General features: G+C 46.6%; 1 protein-coding gene across 1 annotated transcript; it reads right to left on the bottom strand.

Annotated features, from left to right (window-relative positions):
• Positions 1-1436: 1436 nt before the first annotated feature.
• On the bottom strand, positions 1437-18394 carry LOC142309907 (cobalamin binding intrinsic factor-like). Its single transcript, XM_075347369.1, has 4 exons — positions 18309-18394; positions 18053-18194; positions 1954-2078; positions 1437-1697 (listed from the first exon to the last, which is right to left on the bottom strand). Exons 1-4 carry the CDS (start codon positions 18376-18378, stop codon positions 1636-1638), a joined length of 399 nt encoding a protein of 132 aa, XP_075203484.1. The 5' UTR covers positions 18379-18394; the 3' UTR covers positions 1437-1635.
• Positions 18395-19456: the final 1062 nt, after the last annotated feature.

Raw genomic sequence — 19456 nt, 5'->3', positions numbered from 1 at the left:
GTTGGTTGTTGCTGAATGTCCTGGGCCATTTTTTAGTTGTTGCTGTCCCGCTGTGAAGCACAGATCGCTGTGTGTGACAGCGAGACAGCAACAACTAAATGTGCAGGCAGCAGGAGCCGGCTTCTGCGGAGGCTGGTAACCAATGTAAACATCGGGTAACCAAGAAGCCCTGTCCTTGGTTACCCGATATTTACCTTTGTTACCAGCCTCCTCCGCTCTCACTGTCAGTGCCGGCTCCTGCTCTGTGCACATGTAGCTGCAGCACACATCGGGTTAATTAACCCGATGTGTGCTGTAACTAGGAGAGCAAGGAGCCAGCGCTAAGCATTGTGCGCTGCTCCCTGCTCTGTGCACATTTAGCTGCAGCACACATCGGGTTAATTAACCCGATGTGTGCTGTAACTAGGAGAGCAAGGAGCCAGCGCTAAGCATTGTGCGCTGCTCCCTGCTCTGTGCACATTTAGCTGCAGCACACATCGGGTAATTAACCCGATGTGTGCTGTAGCTAGGAGAGCAGGGAGCCAGCGCTCAGTGTGCGCTGCTCCCTGCTCTCTGCACGTGTAGCTCCGTGCGGTGGTAACCAAGGTAAATATCGGGTTGGTTACCCGATATTTACCTTAGTTACCAAGCGCAGCATCTTCCACGCGGCGCTGGGGGCTGGTCACTGGTTGCTGGTGAGCTCACCAGCAACTTGTGTAGCGACGCTCCAGCGATCCCTGCCAGGTCAGGTTACTGGTGGGATCGCTGGAGCGTCGCAGTGTGACATCTCACCAGCAACCTCCTAGCAACTTACCAGCGATCCCTATCGTTGTTGGGATCGCTGGTAAGTTGCTTAGTGTGACTGGACCTTAAGGCTCGTACCGAATTTGAAATTGGGGAACCCTAACCAAACAGGTTCCCTCATCTCTAGTTCCTAATTTTATAAGCTTTTTTCATTGCAATGATATATTGAACTACCCCATCATATAATTATGGTTCAGATTACAAGTATATTTCCACCCCATATTGCAGAACTGATATGTATTCTGCCACGTGTTACTCAAAGGTATTACTCATAGGTAAGAGCGAAGGATATATTATTACACAGTCTCAATAAGCTCACAAATAAATATGTATAGCCACTCAGTATCAGACTGGGTTGGCAAGGGTCCTTTGATAACATTGACTCTGGTGGCCCACTGTTCAGATACATGTAAATATTACACTACAATCTTTCCCAAATGTACCTGTGCTTCTATATAATAATAAGCTAGGTAGTGTTTTGAATAAATTATGAGATGCTGCTTTCAGCATTTGTACACAGTGAATTAAATTATATTGGTACAAATACTGCTCATACTGGGTGGTAAAGGGCCTACTCCTCCGTAGGAGCCCACCAGGAATTTACCTGTTCCATAGTGGGCCAGTCCATAACTGTATACTAACATTATAGACACTTATAATAGTCCATATATTTTACTTACAACCTTATATTTATTACAACATGAATATACACTGGTTATACTGCTAAAAGCTTCATCCATTTAGGATATTATATGTCCTCTGCAGGGCACTCTTGTCTTTAGCCAAAATCAAATCAAGCATGCATTGAGAAAAATATAAATTGTAATTGAGGTAAATAGGAAAAGAATATATTCAGTATTTGCTAAAGATTGCCAGAATGTGCTCCTTGTCGCTTGGCTTGTATGAGCTGACACCTGCAAAAAAAACACCAAATTACACCATGTTCCAATATACAATGCACTATCTGTAACAAATATATTGGCCCAGCATGGTAACACTTGCAACAGGCTGGGGCCACAAAACCTGATTCCTAGTAAAATTCAGGTGTAGCAAAAGTTGTGAGATAGATATAGATAGAGATAGATAGATAGATAGATAGATAGATAGATAGATAGATAGATAGATAGATAGATAGATAGATAGATATTCAACCATATTCATATTACTAACCTTCACTTAATGGGGTGACATCACTGAAAAACTGCCAGTATGTCTTGTCATTTGTGCTTCCTACAAGATGGTTAATGTTAATTGATATCACAAAAGCTCCCCAATTATAAATCTCTGTCTGAAAACTGGAGAAGTAAAAAATTTTTAGTTTTAAATATCAAACCATAATCCCAACAGTATTACTATTTTGTTCTGATTGGAAAGAAAACCAGCTCTCCAAGCGTCCTAGAAATAATTTACTAAATCACAATATCAATACTCTAATGTATATCTAAAAAAAACTATCTTAGGCCCATTTCACACGTCAAACTAAAGAATGTATGTCTGGAACACCAATGGTGTGAACAGGGTGCAAGACTCAAAAATATACAACTAAACAATAGGATAAAGAGTTGCACACCAGTCACAATGTATAGGGGAATAATGAAAAGCATAACTGCTATATGAATACTAGACTGAAAAATACAATGGACTATCTGAAATAAGTGAAAAACATGAAAATGGTATCTGCATAACTGCTATGAAAAATAGAAATGAGAGATATTTAGCCATTGTATTGATCAATGCAAAGGAGCCCCAAAACCAAACGCCAAGGTAATCTCTATTTTTGGGGTCCCTAACCTATGTGTAACCTCACCTGCAGTTAAAAAACTTGCTCTGTATGGGAAGCAAGGGACTCCTTTGCATTGATCAATACAATGGCTAAATATCTCTCATTTCTATTTTTCATAGCAGTTATGCAGATACCATTTTCATGTTTTTCACTTATTTCAGATAGTCCATTGTATTTTTCAGTCTAGTATTCATATAGCAGTTATGCTTTTCATTATTCCCCTATACATTGTGACTGGTGTGCAACTCTTTATCCTATTGTTTAGTTGTATATTTTTGAGTCTTGCACCCTGTTCACACCATTGGTGTTCCAGACATACATTCTTTAGTTAGTATGCACTTTTTGTCTGAGAACCCTGCCCCACCCATAGCCATGTCTCTTATTTCACACATATATAGCTTGGTCCCTTGCTTCCCATACAGAGCAAGTTTTTTAACTGCAGGTGAGGTTACACATAGGTTAGGGACCCCAAAAATAGAGATTACCTTGGCGTTTGGTTTTGGGGCTCCTTTGCATTGATCAATACAATGGCTAAATATCTCTCATTTCTATTTTTCATAGCAGTTATGCAGATACCATTTTCATGTTTTTCACTTATTTCAGATAGTCCATTGTATTTTTCAGTCTAGTATTCCTATAGCAGTTATGCTTTTCATTATTCCCCTATACATTGTGACTGGTGTGCAACTCTTTATCCTATTGTTTAGTTGTATATTTTTGAGTCTTGCACCCTGTTCACACCATTGGTGTTCCAGACATACATTCTTTAGTTAGTATGCACTTTTTGTCTGAGAACCCTGCCCCACCCATAGCCATGTCTCTTATTTCACACATATATAGCTTGGTCCCTTGCTTCCCATACAGAGCAAGTTTTTTAACTGCAGGTGAGGTTACACATAGGTTAGGGACCCCAAAAATAGAGATTACCTTGGCGTTTGGTTTTGGGGCTCCTTTGCATTGATCAATACAATGGCTAAATATCTCTCATTTCTATTTTTCATAGCAGTTATGCAGATACCATTTTCATGTTTTTCACTTATTTCAGATAGTCCATTGTATTTTTCAGTCTAGTATTCATATAGCAGTTATGCTTTTCATTATTCCCCTATACATTGTGACTGGTGTGCAACTCTTTATCCTATTGTTTAGTTGTATATTTTTGAGTCTTGCACCCTGTTCACACCATTGGTGTTCCAGACATACATTCTTTAGTTAGTATGCACTTTTTGTCTGAGAACCCTGCCCCACCCATAGCCATGTCTCTTATTTCACACATATATAGCTTGGTCCCTTGCTTCCCATACAGAGCAAGTTTTTTAACTGCAGGTGAGGTTACACATAGGTTAGGGACCCCAAAAATAGAGATTACCTTGGCGTTTGGTTTTGGGGCTCCTTTGCATTGATCAATACAATGGCTAAATATCTCTCATTTCTATTTTTCATAGCAGTTATGCAGATACCATTTTCATGTTTTTCACTTATTTCAGATAGTCCATTGTATTTTTCAGTCTAGTATTCATATAGCAGTTATGCTTTTCATTATTCCCCTATACATTGTGACTGGTGTGCAACTCTTTATCCTATTGTTTAGTTGTATATTTTTGAGTCTTGCACCCTGTTCACACCATTGGTGTTCCAGACATACATTCTTTAGTTAGTATGCACTTTTTGTCTGAGAACCCTGCCCCACCCATAGCCATGTCTCTTATTTCACACATATATAGCTTGGTCCCTTGCTTCCCATACAGAGCAAGTTTTTTAACTGCAGGTGAGGTTACACATAGGTTAGGGACCCCAAAAATAGAGATTACCTTGGCGTTTGGTTTTGGGGCTCCTTTGCATTGATCAATACAATGGCTAAATATCTCTCATTTCTATTTTTCATAGCAGTTATGCAGATACCATTTTCATGTTTTTCACTTATTTCAGATAGTCCATTGTATTTTTCAGTCTAGTATTCATATAGCAGTTATGCTTTTCATTATTCCCCTATACATTGTGACTGGTGTGCAACTCTTTATCCTATTGTTCATTTCACACGTCAGTGACAAACGCTGACGTTTTTCACTGGTGTGCAAAAACACGCACATGTCCCTGCGTGTGCCATGAATCACGGCACACGTGGGTTGTCTAAGTGCAATCCGGGCTCCGTTCTCCATGGCCCGTGATTGCACTTAGAGATTAACTCACCTGCGCCCGCTCCCGCTGTCCATGGTGCTGATCGCTCCCGCGGTGCAGCATCCGGCCGACGCTGACCCCCGCAGCAGCTGCTTCCGGGTCGGCTGTGTCGTGCATCATGAATATGAGCGACAGTAATGAGCCGGCTCAGAAGCAGCAGGCTGCACGGGCTGCAGAGGACATCGCTGGAGCCGGGTGAGTAAAAATGATTTTTATTTTAAAAGCACGTTTTTTTCTGGCACGTGTCTCACGGACCACACCACTGCGTGGTCCATGGGATATCAGTGGTGCCAGAAAAAAATGGACATGTCTCCGTGCGCCAATCATGCACACGCGGGTACGCCGCACGGAGACACGTGCAGTGAAAAATCACTGATGTGTGAGCAGACCCATTCATTATAATGGGTCTGCGTATGTCAGTGATTCTGGTACCTTTAAAAAAAAGCACAAACGTACCAGAATCACTGACGTGTGAAACAGGCCTTATAGACAGGGGCAGTATGATCGTGGTCATAGGGATTGCACATGCGACCGGGCCGGGGGTGCAGGGGGCTTGCAGGCCCCAGCCCCTGCTTCAGCTGGATGTGCATCCGAAGTTGCACATCTAGCTGAAATGCATCACGGTGCAGGGATCTGTCGGGTCCCTGAACTGCGATACATGCTGCCAGCCAAACAGATGCCAGCAGCTTTCATATGTGTCCCAGTGAGTGAGGGTGGTGCATGGCAATGACTCATGTGTTGCAATAGCACCGACACTGATGAAAACTGCCGACCACTGTGCGCTGGCTACATAGGAGAACGCTGCATGATGTAGAAACCAGGAATGGTGAGTACAATGCCGTTGTTTTTTGCATTAGACAGGACGGAGACATATTTCCCAGGATGGGAACAGATATACCAGAAGGGGGACAGTAGATACCAGGAAGGGGACAGTACGTACCAGGAGAAGTAAAGTATATACCAGGAGGAGCCTAATAGTGGGACATTATACACCAGGAGGGGGGCATTAGATACCAAAAGTGGGACAGTATATACCAGGATGACACCAGGAGGGGGACAGTAGACACCAGGTGGGGGACAGTATATACCAGGAGGGGCCCAGGATTGGGACATATATACCAGGAAGGGGACAGTGTGTACCAGGAGAAGTAAAGTATATACCAGGAGGAGCCTAATAGTGGGACATTATACACCAGGAGGGGGGCATTAGATACCAAAAGTGGGACAGTATATACCAGGATGACACCAGGAGGGGGACAGTAGACACCAGGTGGGGGACAGTATATACCAGGAGGGGCCCAGGATTGGGACATATATACCAGGATGGGGACATCTGTACCAGGATGATGTTATATATACATCAGTATGGGGGCAAGAATGGGGAACATATATACTAGGATGGTGACATTTTTACCAGGATGGGGTTATATATATACAAGTATGTGGGCAAGAATGGGGAACATATATACTAGGATGGGGACATTTTTACCAGGATGGGGTTATATATATATACAAGTATGTGGGCAAGAATGGGGAACATATATACTAAGATGGGTGACATATATGTCAGGATGGGGTACATACTTACCAGAATGGAGGGCATATACTATATACCAGGATGGGGGCCATATTTACAAGGAAGGAGCCCAGGATGAGGGACAGTAGAGCAGGGTGGGGGACAACTCGTATGTCTTTATAGGATTTAGAATGATAAATGTATACATACATATACATACATCTGAACAACAAAAGGGGGGGCCCAGGTTACAATTTTGTACCAGCGCCCATCGAACTCTGCTTGTAGATATAGATAATAATGACAGTCATTGTTGACTGAACACCATTAGAGTTGAGCGAGTACCTAACTATTCGTACTTGATATACACATAACGAGTACTACAAAGGGGGGGGGCAGCAGTGCCTGAGAATGGTATGCAAAAAATACATTTTTTTGTGGACATTCACAATTATTCCAACTGTACTATAATGCAAATTGAGATTTTTAGCAAATGATTGATCAATTTGAGCCGCCCCTGACATCGTCAAGGCAAATCTCTAATTAGTTAGCCGTATGACACATTGACAATATAAATATAGGTAGGAACCCCACATGGAGATTTGCCTTGACGTTGGCAGGGGCGGCTCAAATTATTGATCAATCATTTGCTAAAAATCTCAATTTGCATTATAGTACAGTTGGAATAATTGTGAATTTACACTTAAAAATATTCTTTTGTATGCCATTCTCAGGCAGTGCTGGCTCCCCCCCTCTCTCTGCCATAACGAGTACTGCCTAGTACTCGCGTATGTGTTTCTAATAATGGCAAGTGGCAATGGGCGGACTCGCAGATAACTGGGAGCGGCAGGTCCTGTTATCTGGATTTTAAAATCCGATTGCAAACCGGATTCTGGTCCCCATATAAGTCTATGGGGACCAGAATCTGGCAATTAAAAATTGTGGTATAAAGGATAGGGTGATAAGAGAAAGTGCGCTGTACTTACCGAGGCTCTGCAGCAGCTGTAACTTCTTCCAGGCCACTCATTCACTTCCAGGGCAGCGCATTAACCTTCACTGCATATGTACTGATTTCCCCAACCCACCGGCGTCTGTGATTGGTTGCAGTCAGATGCCACCCCCACCCTCAGTGTAAGCGTATCAGCTGACTGCTCCAATCACAGACGCTTTGCGCGTCTATCATGGTATAAAAATAAATAAATAGTCGTAGGGTCTCCCCATATAGTGATACCCAGTTCAGATAAAGCATATAGCTATAGCCATACACTTATCTTGGCAGTATAAATGAGAGAACCAAGGGAGTGGTAGTCAAAGGTCATACACAAGACCAGCTAATCATAAATAACATCAAACACTGCTTTTTTGCAAAAATATAACAAATATTTATTAAATTGAATAAATAGCAAAAAAGTGACATTAAGAAGTAAACAACTACATTGCACAGAGATCAGGCTCAAAAGGAGATGTCACTGGAGTTAAAAAACCAGGGGTCCACCACCCATCCGGGGAGCAGTATCGCAAAATAGTAGGAGGGACATGGTCTGATAAACCTCCGGACAGTAGATTAACAATAACTCCAATGTCTCAAAACGTGCACACATATTCCAGTAAGCACTCAAGGAGACAATATCCATGAGGAGTCTAGTGATCGGAGGATCAGACCATGAGCCACATATTAGTCATATCGCAAACAGGTAACAATCATGACATGCACAAAGTTAAATTAGTCCCTGTACTGCACTCACCCATGATGATGGAAGTGGGACCCGAGCAAAAACGTGCCCCGACGCGCACGTTTCGATGTCTTCCTCGGGGGGCCGTGGTGTAATATCATATTACACCACGGCCCCCCGAGGAAGACATCGAAACGTGCACGTTCTATTTATTCAATTTAATAAATATTTGTTATATTTTTGCAAAAAAGCAGTGTTTGATGTTATTTATGATTAGCTGGTCTTGTGTATGACCTTTGACTACCACTCCCTTGGTTCTCTCATTTATACATTGATTATTAGGGTGTAGTCTGCATTTAATGCAATATCTTATGTCACATCTTGCCCTCATCTCCTAATATACTTACCTTGGCAGTGTATCAAAATCAGAGGAACCACACCTGGCTTTTTTCCTGTGGTTGTGCACTTTATCTAATGTTGCACTTTAAAGTGATATTACCCACATAAATACAAATTTTTGTAATTTTGCAATTTTTGCAGCAGTACTATAAGATAGTAAAGCTTTGCTATTGAATATAACATATTTATGTATTTTCTGTATATTTGTATCTAATAAGAACATTGCCTTGTATCATTATAATACTGTTTATCCTTAGACAATAAGTGAAATGGAGTTTAGGTGGCTCAAGTCAGGGTCAATCAGTGTGCTGGATAAACAGCCTTAAACACTTTTGTATTCATTATGTAAGGTTTATAGTATCAAGAGTGGATAGCATAAAGGAGTTTTCTCAACATCATAAATGTACTTGTAAAACCAGGCAACTTTGTAATTTACTTCTTATTGTAAATCCTGTCTGTTCTGAAGAACGAAGGTATTATTTGTTTTTTTTTATTTAGATTACCAAGTTCTCCTAGGCAAGAAGCAGAGTGCTTACAAGTTATTTGATAAAGAGCTTGTAAGTGCTACTCTGAAACTAGCTGGATTGCTGTATCCAGTCAGCTTCAATGTCATTGTGCGCCTCCAATGCTGTCATGTGTCTGAACTATCAATCAATCAGGAGCACACTGCTCCTCGGCAAGCGGGAGGTGGGAGGCAGGGAAACATTCTACTCCTGAAGATACATAATGTGAACAACTCTTTAAATAATGCTTTTCACATGATGTTTTACATTATTTTTTTCCATTGTTGCTTTATACAAGTTTTTTTTTATAAAGTTAGAGATAATGAGGATCCACATATATTTAACAACAACAAGTTGTTAGTCAAGTCCAGGTTTTCGAAAAGATGACAGACCATTAAATCCTTAAATTAAACATAACTGCAATATCTGTAAAAATGTGTTTGAGAAGGGAAAATCCAAATATATTTCATGTACTATTAACCTTCAGTTAGCTGCTCCTAAATACCAGTCCATGGGAACCCAAGCACTTTGCTATGGCACGTGTTATCAACGCCACGTCCCGCAATGCACTGAAAGAGAAGGGAGTACCCAAGCTAAAAAACTATTGAACTAGACAGCTACCTACTATCAATCCTTTGGAAATATGCTGAAAAATAACTTGCTTTGGGGTCCAATGGATATTCCAAAAATATTAAGCTTTGATATTTATGAGTCTTTTGGGTTGATTGAGAACATAGTTGTTGATCAATAATTAAAAAAATCCTCTAAAATACAACTTGCCCAATAATTCTTCACATGGTGTATCTGGAGCAAACCCCTTAGATTTAATGAAAAACATCTTCGTGGAACAAGTCTTTACCAAGACAAGCCAAAGATCAAGGTTGAGAGAGAGGAACAAGCATGTCCTATTGATGAATTCTCTGACTGGGGTGTTAACAGTCTATAACTGGTTCTCTCAAAAAGGTTTAATAACTCTTAAAAATCAGACTCAAATAGTGGTAGAAAGTGACTATGTAACACTGCGTCCCCGTGCTCCTTGCTCTCATACAGGGACATGCTATTACTCACCGCCGCCGTGGCGGGGTCCCTCCACGCTGCCTGGCATTTCTGTCCCTCCTCCATGTGGTTTCTCCTCCGCTTCCTCCCAGAGTCTGGGCGTGCATCACAGCATCTCTGGGAGTGCTCCTAGGGAGTTCACGCTCTGCTGTCCTTCTCTTAAAGGGCCATCACACCATTCCCAAAAAGTGTGTCCCAGCCTATTGCTGAAAGGCACTGGGTATTTAGGGCATATCTGGGTATATCTCCCACTAGGGGAGTGGCCTACTCAACACCATAGTTCCTGTTAGTCACTTCACTCTGTCTAGTCAGTTGTCAGATCACCTGTCCTGTCCTGTACCATCTGGTTCCATCTTGTCCCATTCCGTATCTGGTTCCCAGGCCATTCAGCCTGTTGGCTCCTGGGTCCAGCCAGTCCTGTCCATACCTGGTTCCCAGCCCGTTCAGCCTGTTGGCTCCTGGGTCCAGCCTGTCCTGTCCGTACCTGGTTTCCAGCCCATCTTGCCTGTTGGCACTTGGGTCCAGCCTGTCCAGCCCGTACCTGGTTACCAGCACATCCTGCCTGTTGGTATCTGGTTCCAGTCCTGTCCTGCCCATAGCTGGACTATGCCTGCTCTGTTTGTACTATAGACTCGGCCTTCCCATTCTGCCTGTACTTAGACTCTGCCTGTCGGTCCTTCCCTGCTGTGCTTGACACTGCCTGTCCTTCCTGCCTTCAGCCACCATGGTGGTCCCCATCTATACTTGAGACTCTGTCCTGCATGCTTCTGTGGCTGCCCCTGTCCTGGAGGTCAGCTGCCACAGTCCCAGTCTTTTACCCGACGTTTGGGTAGACCCGGGGTTCCCCTGTAGTCCAGTGGGTCCACTTTCAGCTCGCAGCAAGTACCATCACCCAGCGGCGAGCATGACTGACTAGCTGTCAAAATGACACTATAGAGGTTGCAAGGGACCCTGGTGATTAAAAGCATGATGATGGCAAATTTAAAAGTTTTTGATTTTTTAGAGTCTGATGCCACATATAACCTTCATAAAATGCTTGTCAGTTAATAGAGCAATCTACATTAGTGGTTGAGATGGTCTCTGTGGGTTTACATTTTCAATCAGACAATAATAAGGGGCTCTATGTATCTTACAGTCTAGAAAGACAAGGGTTAAACAGTAGTCAGACTTCTTTTTAGAAACCATTGTGCTGGTTTCACCACAAATGATGTAATAAGATTTCAGCCCACCACAGACCCTCTCAAGCTGCTTGACGCATCTATAAGGGATAAGCAGGTTAACAGGTTCTACCCCCCCATACCATATTTACTTAAATAAAGACGATAACTACGACTTTATTGCAAGGAATGGCCACAGATTTTATTTAACCGTATATATGTATACCAAACTCGTGGCTCAACATGCCACTCATTGTTAAACATAACCTTTATACATATATACCCTTATAACCAAAACCACCGATAGATCCATCCGAGAGGGAAACAACCATCATTCTTAACCCCCCGGCCGTAACCTCCAACTGGCCCAGAGGACCACCTCGGCCGTGACCAACCGGCCCAAGGTGAGGGGTAATAACGTTCCATCGTTAATTACCCCCACCTAGAACCTGCAGGACCTCCGCCTGCAAGTTCCCATCCACTCCGAAGCCACTCCCCTTGAGCGACTTCGTACCAACAAACCGACTGTCGGTACTCCCAACCTCTCAGACGGACCTATCCCCCCGCTGTGACAACAAAACAAACATTTTTCTTTCATTTTTTTTTTGACAAAAAACCATCACCCCCTTTGTTGTTCTTTTCTTTTTTTTTTTTTTTGTATATATTACTCTCCCTTTTTTTTTTTTTTTTTTATATAATAAGGGCGGGCGGGTGGGCACAAAGTTCAAGCGACGAAAGTGGAGGTAACACACTTTACATTCTCTTTATACCTCAAACTACGCCCCCACCCCTTCCTTGCTCTCCACCAATCCCCCCTCCAGTACCAACCACCAATCCCATGCCCCCATCTACCTCTCTCATCCCCAACCATAACCTTTAACTCCTTACTACCCTGCACCCTCCCGATCGTCATGGGCCTGCTCACCCCTATGGGGTTCACTGCCCTTCTTGACGCATCTATAAGGGATAAGCAGGTTAACAGGTTCTACCCCCCCATACCATATTTACTTAAATAAAGACGATAACTACGACTTTATTGCAAGGAATGGCCACAGCTTTTATTTAACCGTATATATGTATACCAAACTCGTGGCTCAACATGCCACCCATTGTTAAACATAACCTTTATACATATATACCCTTATAACCAAAACCACCGATAGATCCATCCGAGAGGGAAACAACCATCATTCTTAACCCCCCGGCCGTAACCTCCAACTGGCCCAGAGGACCACCTCGGCCGTGACCAACCGGCCCAAGGTGAGGGGTAATAACGTTCCATCGTTAATTACCCCCACCCAGAACCTGCAGGACCTCCGCCTGCAAGTTCCCATCCACTCCGAAGCCACTCCCCTTGAGCGACTTCGTACCAACAAACCGACTGTCGGTACTCCCAACCTCTCAGACGGACCTATCCCCCCGCCACAGACCGGCCAAGTGACAACCTTACTTGGCCCGGGCCCCCCACACCCCAAGTGCTTGCTCCAGGCCATCCCTCAAACCCAGCATCCATAAATCCAGACCCACATCGGTCAGGTGAACCCCATCTCCCCTTAGGTACTGTTCCGTGGACTCCTCCAATTCTCTATGCCGCACCACCAAACCACCATTCCGTGCCACAAACCTGCCAATTGCCCGGTTCAGCTTACTCCGAGCCCTATTAATACGGTCCACCGACCTGCCAAAACACCACTGCGTCCGAGCTATGATGTCCGACCAAACGATCACAATGCCCGGGAACGCCCTCCACAAATGTAACAGGTCCAACTTTATGTCCCTTTTCAATTCCCTTGCCGACCTTATTCCCAAATCATTCCCACCCACGTGTAAAATTAACACATCCGGGTCACGATCCATACGGCTATAATAAGCCACCTCTGGGCGCACCCTACCCCAGGTCATGCCCCGAATTCCCAGCCACTTTACTCGGGCCTCCGTCACCGACACTCCAAGCTGCCGACCATCGTGACGCACATCCGCCCGCAACGCTCCCCAATACACGTAGGAGTGCCCGAGGATCCACACAAGGCATGGCCCTACAAAATATAAACACCACGAATAAAACAGCAACAGCCAAGAAAATTGTCACATACCACCATCAAAACACAAAACAGGAATTTCCCACCCCCGAATCATCATCTGACCAAATGAGGCCTAATGTACAAGCGAAACCTGGAAGACTCCCACCTCCCAATCCGCCGGATACAATCCTCACTCAAACCCCACCTGGCAGCTTCCGTTGCCGCCCCAATCCGGAAGGAGTGAGACCCGTATTCACTTGGCTCCTCCCCCACCCGAGCTAAGGCCATCTTCAGCACCGCAATGAATTGGTAACGCGACAAGGCTAATCCGTCCACATGCCGCAGTAAAACGCCAGGGTAACCTCCGCGCACCTTTAAAAACTCCGAAACCTGTACCACCGGGCACAGTTGGTGTCCCGGTAACGCAAACAACACCACTAAGCGCCCCCGCCCCCTCTGATCCGTCTTCGAAAAACGAAGCCGACATTCCACTCTATCCTCCCCCAGCATTACATCCTCCATCATCAAACCACCCATTGCTTGCTTAGCCGGGCTGACCAATTCACCAATGCGAAAGGCCCCAAAAAACGCCAATACAAAAGCTACCGAAAACAACCCCCTCTCAAAAGGAGACAAACACAATTCCCCCAAACATCCCACTAAACGCCCCAACAAAGGCAATGACACCGGCCGCCTCATGTCACGCGACTGGGCCCCTTTCCGAAAACCCTTCATTGCCTGCCGCACCAGAAAATCCTTAGTCGCATCCCGGACCCCTTGCATCTGAAACATGAAGGCCAATGCCGCCAGCTTGCCACCCATCACCGAAACGGACCGACCTGCCAAAAAGTCCCCACTAATTAACATCAGGACCCCCAACACTCGGTCTTTGTAACCCGACTCCACGAAGTCCCCTCTTTCCAACTCTGCCCATTCCTTCCACACCGCCTGATATCGGCACCAAGTAGCCTCAGACACCGATCTCCTAATCCCCTCAAAAGCTACACCGATGCCAGGTCCCACAGCCCGTCCGGGCAAGGTTCTCCATCCGCGTCCGCTCCCTGTGCCAGCTTCCTGAACCTGCAAAAGTGAAACCGTGATAGCGCGTCAGCCACCTCATTTCGAATCCCTGGCACGTGCCGAGCCACCACGCAAATGTTCAACTCCAAACAACGCAACACCAAGTGCCTTAAATACCCCACAACCGGCGGGGATTTTGCCGACAGCGCATTGATGGAATGCACCACCGCCATGTTGTCACAATGCATGCAAACCCTTCTTCCGGAAAAAACGGGGCCCCATAACTCCACTGCTACAATTATGGGAAACAATTCCAGCAGCGCCAAATTCCTCACCAGACCTGCTTCCACCCAAAGCTTTGGCCATTTTCCAACACACCAGTGCGTCTGAAAAATTGCCCCAAAACCTGTCGCTCCAGCCGCATCAGTATACAACTCCAACTGGCTATTGGACAAAGCCTTGCTCATCCAAAGAGTCCGACCGTTGTACCGGTCCAAGAACTTCTCCCAAACCAACAAATCCCCCTTCATCACTTTTGTCACTCTGACAAAGTGATTCGGAGCTCTTACCCCCGCGGTTGCACTTGCCAGCCTCCTATTAAATATCCGCCCCATCGGCATGATGCGACAAGCGAAATTCAATTTCCCGAGCACTGACTGCAAGTCCCGCAACCGCACCTTCTTGGCCTGATGCAAAAACCGCACCGACGCCTTCAAATCCAGAAGCTTCCCCTCAGGCAATCGGCATTCCATTGCCAGTGTATCAATTTCAATACCTAAAAAACATAGAGCAGTCACTGGCCCTTCTGTTTTTTCTTTTGCCAACGGAATACCCAGGCTACGCGCAATCCGCTCCAACGTAAACAACAACAAGGAGCAAACCGAAGAGCCCGCCGGACCCACGCAAAAGAAGTCATCCAAATAGTGAATCACTGAATGGATCCCTGCCACGTCTTTGACTACCCATTCCACAAAGGTACTAAATGCCTCAAAATGTGCACACGAAATGGAACAGCCCATCAGCAGGCAGCGATCCACATAGTATTCCCCATCCCACATACACCCTAAGAGATGAAGACTCTCTGGATGCACCGGAAGTAAACGAAAAGCTGCTTCCACATCCGCCTTTGCCATTAGGGCCCCCCGCCCAGCAGCCCTTACCAGCTCCAATGCCTTATCAAAGGATACATAAGAAACTGCCGACAACTCTGGTGATATCCCATCATTCACTGACAATCCCGCCGGATAAGATAAATGATGGATGAGCCGAAATTTGTTCGGCTCCTTCTTAGGCACCACCCCAAGGGGGGAAATCCTTAAATTGGAGAATGGCGGGTCCTGGAATGGACCCGCCATCCTCCCCAACTCCACCTCCTTTTGCAGTTTTTCCTTCACCACCGCTGGATGTTCTTTTGCGGACCTCAAATTCCCCGGGCGAAACACCGGCGCCTCAGATTCAAACGGAATCCGAAAACCTTCCGTAAAACCACGTGCCAACAATTCCGCCGCTCTAACATCCGGGTACCTATTTAGATAGAGAAGCATCGCCTCTACCCTCACTGGCGTCCTCCCTTTTTCCAGACCCCTCCCCCGCCTTTCCTTTTCCTTTCTTAAAGCACCTTGCCAGGGAGTGAGAACCTCCACACCCGGAACACTCATGTTTGAAACGACATGAGGCCCCGAACTTACACTGGCCCTCGTTATATTGCCAACAAGCCCCCTTTTTCTGTCCAGCCGGGGACCCGCCGCTCACACCCGGGCTCCCGGCACCACCTCGAAAGGGCTGAGCCGGAGCCGTCATTAGCCGCATCCACAAAGAAATATCTTTGTGTCCCCACTGAACACCAGGCCGCAGAGCCTTCCGTTGCCGGAACTGCTCGTCATATCTTAACCACCCTAATCCGCCGTATACTCTATACGCCTCCCCTATCGCGTCCATATAACCAAATAGAGCGGAACAATGCTCCGGCTCCTTTTCCCCAATCACGCTAGCTAAGATCGCAAAGGCCTGCAGCCAATTGGTAAACGTCCTCGGGATCAACCTATACCTCCGTTTTTCTTCGTCCTCCTTCTCCTTTTTTGTATCACTGGGCTTCACCTTATCCAAATTAAACTTCTCCAAGGGAAGCAGGGAAAAAATTTCCACATACTCCCCTAATCCAAATCTTGTCCCTCACTTCCTTTTTTAAATGAACCCCCAACTGACCTTCAAAACACACATAAATTTCACTCCGCACCCTATCATCCAACCGCACAACCTCATCCTCTTTCTCTTTTTCCTTTTCCGCCTCTTTACTCGCACCCACGTCAGCCGCCCCACCGGCCGCCTGTCCCGCATCTACCGCCGCGGTAGTGTCCCGCGCCGCAACCTCACGCACCGGCGCCTCTGTCTGCACCACCTCCGAGGAGGCCACCCACGCCCCCACCGGAGCCCCAGGCCCAATCCGACTCCCCCGTTCCGCCGACAACCCCTGCAACACCCCCAAAAGCTGCCCCCAAAACTCCGGGCCCGGTAGACCAGATTGACCGACCGCACTCGCCCCTTGCGCAACACTTCCCGCGGAGGAACCCCCTCCCCCGCCCGCACTACCCACAGCATTAAACATTTCTGTCGCTCGCTCACCAGGCTGCCGTTGCACCGACGTCGGCACAGCCGTGCCCCGATCATCCTGCTGCCGCTCCGTCCGACCTGTCGCTGCCATAGACTCTTCATCCCCTCCGGAGTCCGAACTGCCGCTGCCGGCCACAGGGGGGACCAGCGAGGGGACAGCCCGCACCTGGCGGCCGTCGACCCCCACGGTCACCGCACCCCGCTCCTCCGGGCGCCTCCTGCTGGACCTCAGTCTCTTGGCACGACGTGGCGCCGTACCGCCGTCCATCCCTGCTGGCCTCCGGTATCCTTGCTGCGCCGCTGCTGCGTCTTCCCTGCTCATTGGGCTCCCTCCCTGCCGACTGCGGGATCGCCGTCCCGCCTCTGACAAATGCCAGGAACCCCCCCCAGCACGATCCTCGCCGGAGGGGACCGTAATCCCATGCCCGCCGGACCACCGCACTCTTCTCCCGCTCGTCTCTGCCCGCCGCCGCACTCCACCTCCACTACCCGTCCTGAGTCGCTCCCTGCCGTCTGCAGGGAGTCTCCACCGCCAGTCCGATACGCTGGGCTCCAACCCCGGCCCGCACATCACCGGGGGTTGCCGCTACTCCGCTCCGGGACCTTGCAGGCCGCGGACCGGAAGTAGGCCTCGCCGACGCTCCGCCCACCTCCGACCCGCGGGATCTCCGGTGAGGATTCCTCCCGGCAGCCGGCAGCTCCACTACAGCAGACGCGGGGCTCCCTCGTGCCGGAGGGTCCCCGAAGGGGCTCCTTGATCTCCTTCTCCCCCCTCCGCTGGGGGAGTAGCGCACCGGCGGCCGTGACCGCCGAGCACGTAGAACAGGCCCGGGCGCAGGAGCAGCAGGAATCACCGCTCCAGCACCGCAAACCGCCGCCAGCTGATCCCGCAGTACGTCAGCACCCAGGACCTCAGCAGCCCCACGCACTAAATCCATTAAAGCAGCCAGGTCAGCCATCGCAGTGGGCTGCAGCACAGACGTCCTGGGGCACAAAGTTCAAGCGACGAAAGGGGAGGTAACACACTTTACATTCTCTTTATACCTCAAACTACGCCCCCACACCTTCCTTGCTCTCCACCAATCCCCCCTCCAGTACCAACCACCAATCCCATGCCCCCATCTACCTCTCTCATCCCCAACCAAAACCTTTAACTCCTTACTACCCTGCACCCTCCCGATCGTCATGGGCCTGCTCACCCCTATGGGGTTCACTGCCCTTCTTTTCTGAACAGGTCCAAGGTCCATCTGTCCCTTAGCTCAGCTACATTTCTATTTTAGAACCGCTGGGAACTCCACATCTGGTCAGTTCACAAAGACCACTTCATCAACCTTCACCTCTGCTACATCTCACCTGAAGTTTTCAGGATCAAGTGCTTGTGCCTGCTTCATGACTTCAAGAAGAGTGGATCTTTCCTTCACAGACACAATAATGGAATATTTAAATTTCTCTCCAAAAAGGTCATTGTTAATGGTGAGTTCCACTGAAATATGAGCTTTATAAAATTAAAAGAGAAAAAAAAAACATTAATGAAAGGTGACTCAAGAAAAGGGAAACAAAAACTATGAAGCTTGATTGCTTAGAGCCAGGTAAGGGTTTTCTGTCTCACCTGTGTCTTTCTGTGCCCCTATATCTCTGACACACAGGAGGCATGCCAAGCAGAGAAGGTAAGCCAACATGTTTCCTCAAAGGTTCTGCAATATCTGTCCTTGAGCTAACTTCTAACATATATATACAGCATCGGTTTAGCCAATCACATGTTACTTCTCCTTAACCCTTTAGCTTCTAGAGGTGTCAGTTAAATTTATATCTGTAGTGGAATAGGCTTTAAAGCAAACCTGTCATCGGGATTTTAAAACCTTAACACTAGAAGTCCCAGAAATTTCGAGCTCCCTGCTGAAGTCCCTAAGGAGGGTCAAATGACCCTTAGTACAAACTGAATAGAACTAACTAGAAACTAAATGGCTAAACTCAATGGGAAACAACAACCTCCTGTGGTGCGACAGTAATGGCCTTAATTACAGAACAAAAGACGGTGATTATAGGATGTTAGCTAAAATCCTTCAGGTCATTCGACCCGTCTCTGGGTTCCAAAGGTAGAACTGTTAAATGACCCCTCTCTGGGACTTCTAGTGTTAACTAATGGCATGAGAGCAAGAAGCCTTTAGTCCTTAACCTTCGTCAGGCTGCATAATTTTACAATGTTAACAGCGACCCCTTATCTCGGAAGGGGGTGGAGATATTTTATTGAAATTTGGCCAATATATTCAGGACCAAAACTGCAGAGATTTTACGAAATTTCAGCCCTCTACGGCTTTTGGAAAAAAAAAAGTATTGCAATATTAAAACAGAATAGTTACAATTGTACCTATTCAGCCAGACAAAGGTTAAATCCATACATCCAATCTTGTAGAATTTTATTTTGACATCTTAGAGGAATCCAATGTTGACATTTTAGTCGCATGTGTAGCAGCAGGCGCTTCAACTTCAATTTTACAGCTTCTCCCCCTTTTCTCCTTTTCCCCGCCTGCTACTGGCCTCTGATGGACAGGTCACTGTCTCAGTAACCTCCATAGCCTGGTATTTTGCGTATACAATGTCATATCCCTGGGGTTGTTTTCTCAAAGTATTAAAAGCAATTCGTTTTTGATAATGTTGCGAAAGTTGGACTATTGATGTGCCCATGCACTGCCACCTCTGAGGAGGACTTGTCAAAGCGCTACTCACAGCGCAAAACAGGCTGTCGTCCGCTCCCCG

This window comes from Anomaloglossus baeobatrachus, chromosome 5 (genome assembly GCF_048569485.1).
Source record: "Anomaloglossus baeobatrachus isolate aAnoBae1 chromosome 5, aAnoBae1.hap1, whole genome shotgun sequence".
In the NCBI taxonomy this organism is placed as follows: Eukaryota; Metazoa; Chordata; class Amphibia; order Anura; family Aromobatidae; genus Anomaloglossus; species Anomaloglossus baeobatrachus.
Note: the sequence above shows the minus strand (reverse complement) of the source record. Positions and strands in the feature narration are given on the sequence as shown.

What these genes read in the sequence shown, in the direction of transcription:
- LOC142309907 (XM_075347369.1), bottom strand. Translation starts at nt 18,378, where the DNA reads ATGTTGGCTTACCTTCTCTGCTTGGCATGCCTCCTGTGTGTCAGAGAT. An exon ending in AGGGGCACAGAAAGACACAG is followed by an intron (nt 18,195 to 18,308) that starts GTGAGACAGAAA and finishes AATTTTATAAAG; the next exon opens with CTCATATTTCAGTGGAACTC. An exon ending in TGTCACCCCATTAAGTGAAG is followed by an intron (nt 1,698 to 1,953) that starts GTTAGTAATATG and finishes TTTTTTTTGCAG; the next exon opens with GTGTCAGCTCATACAAGCCA.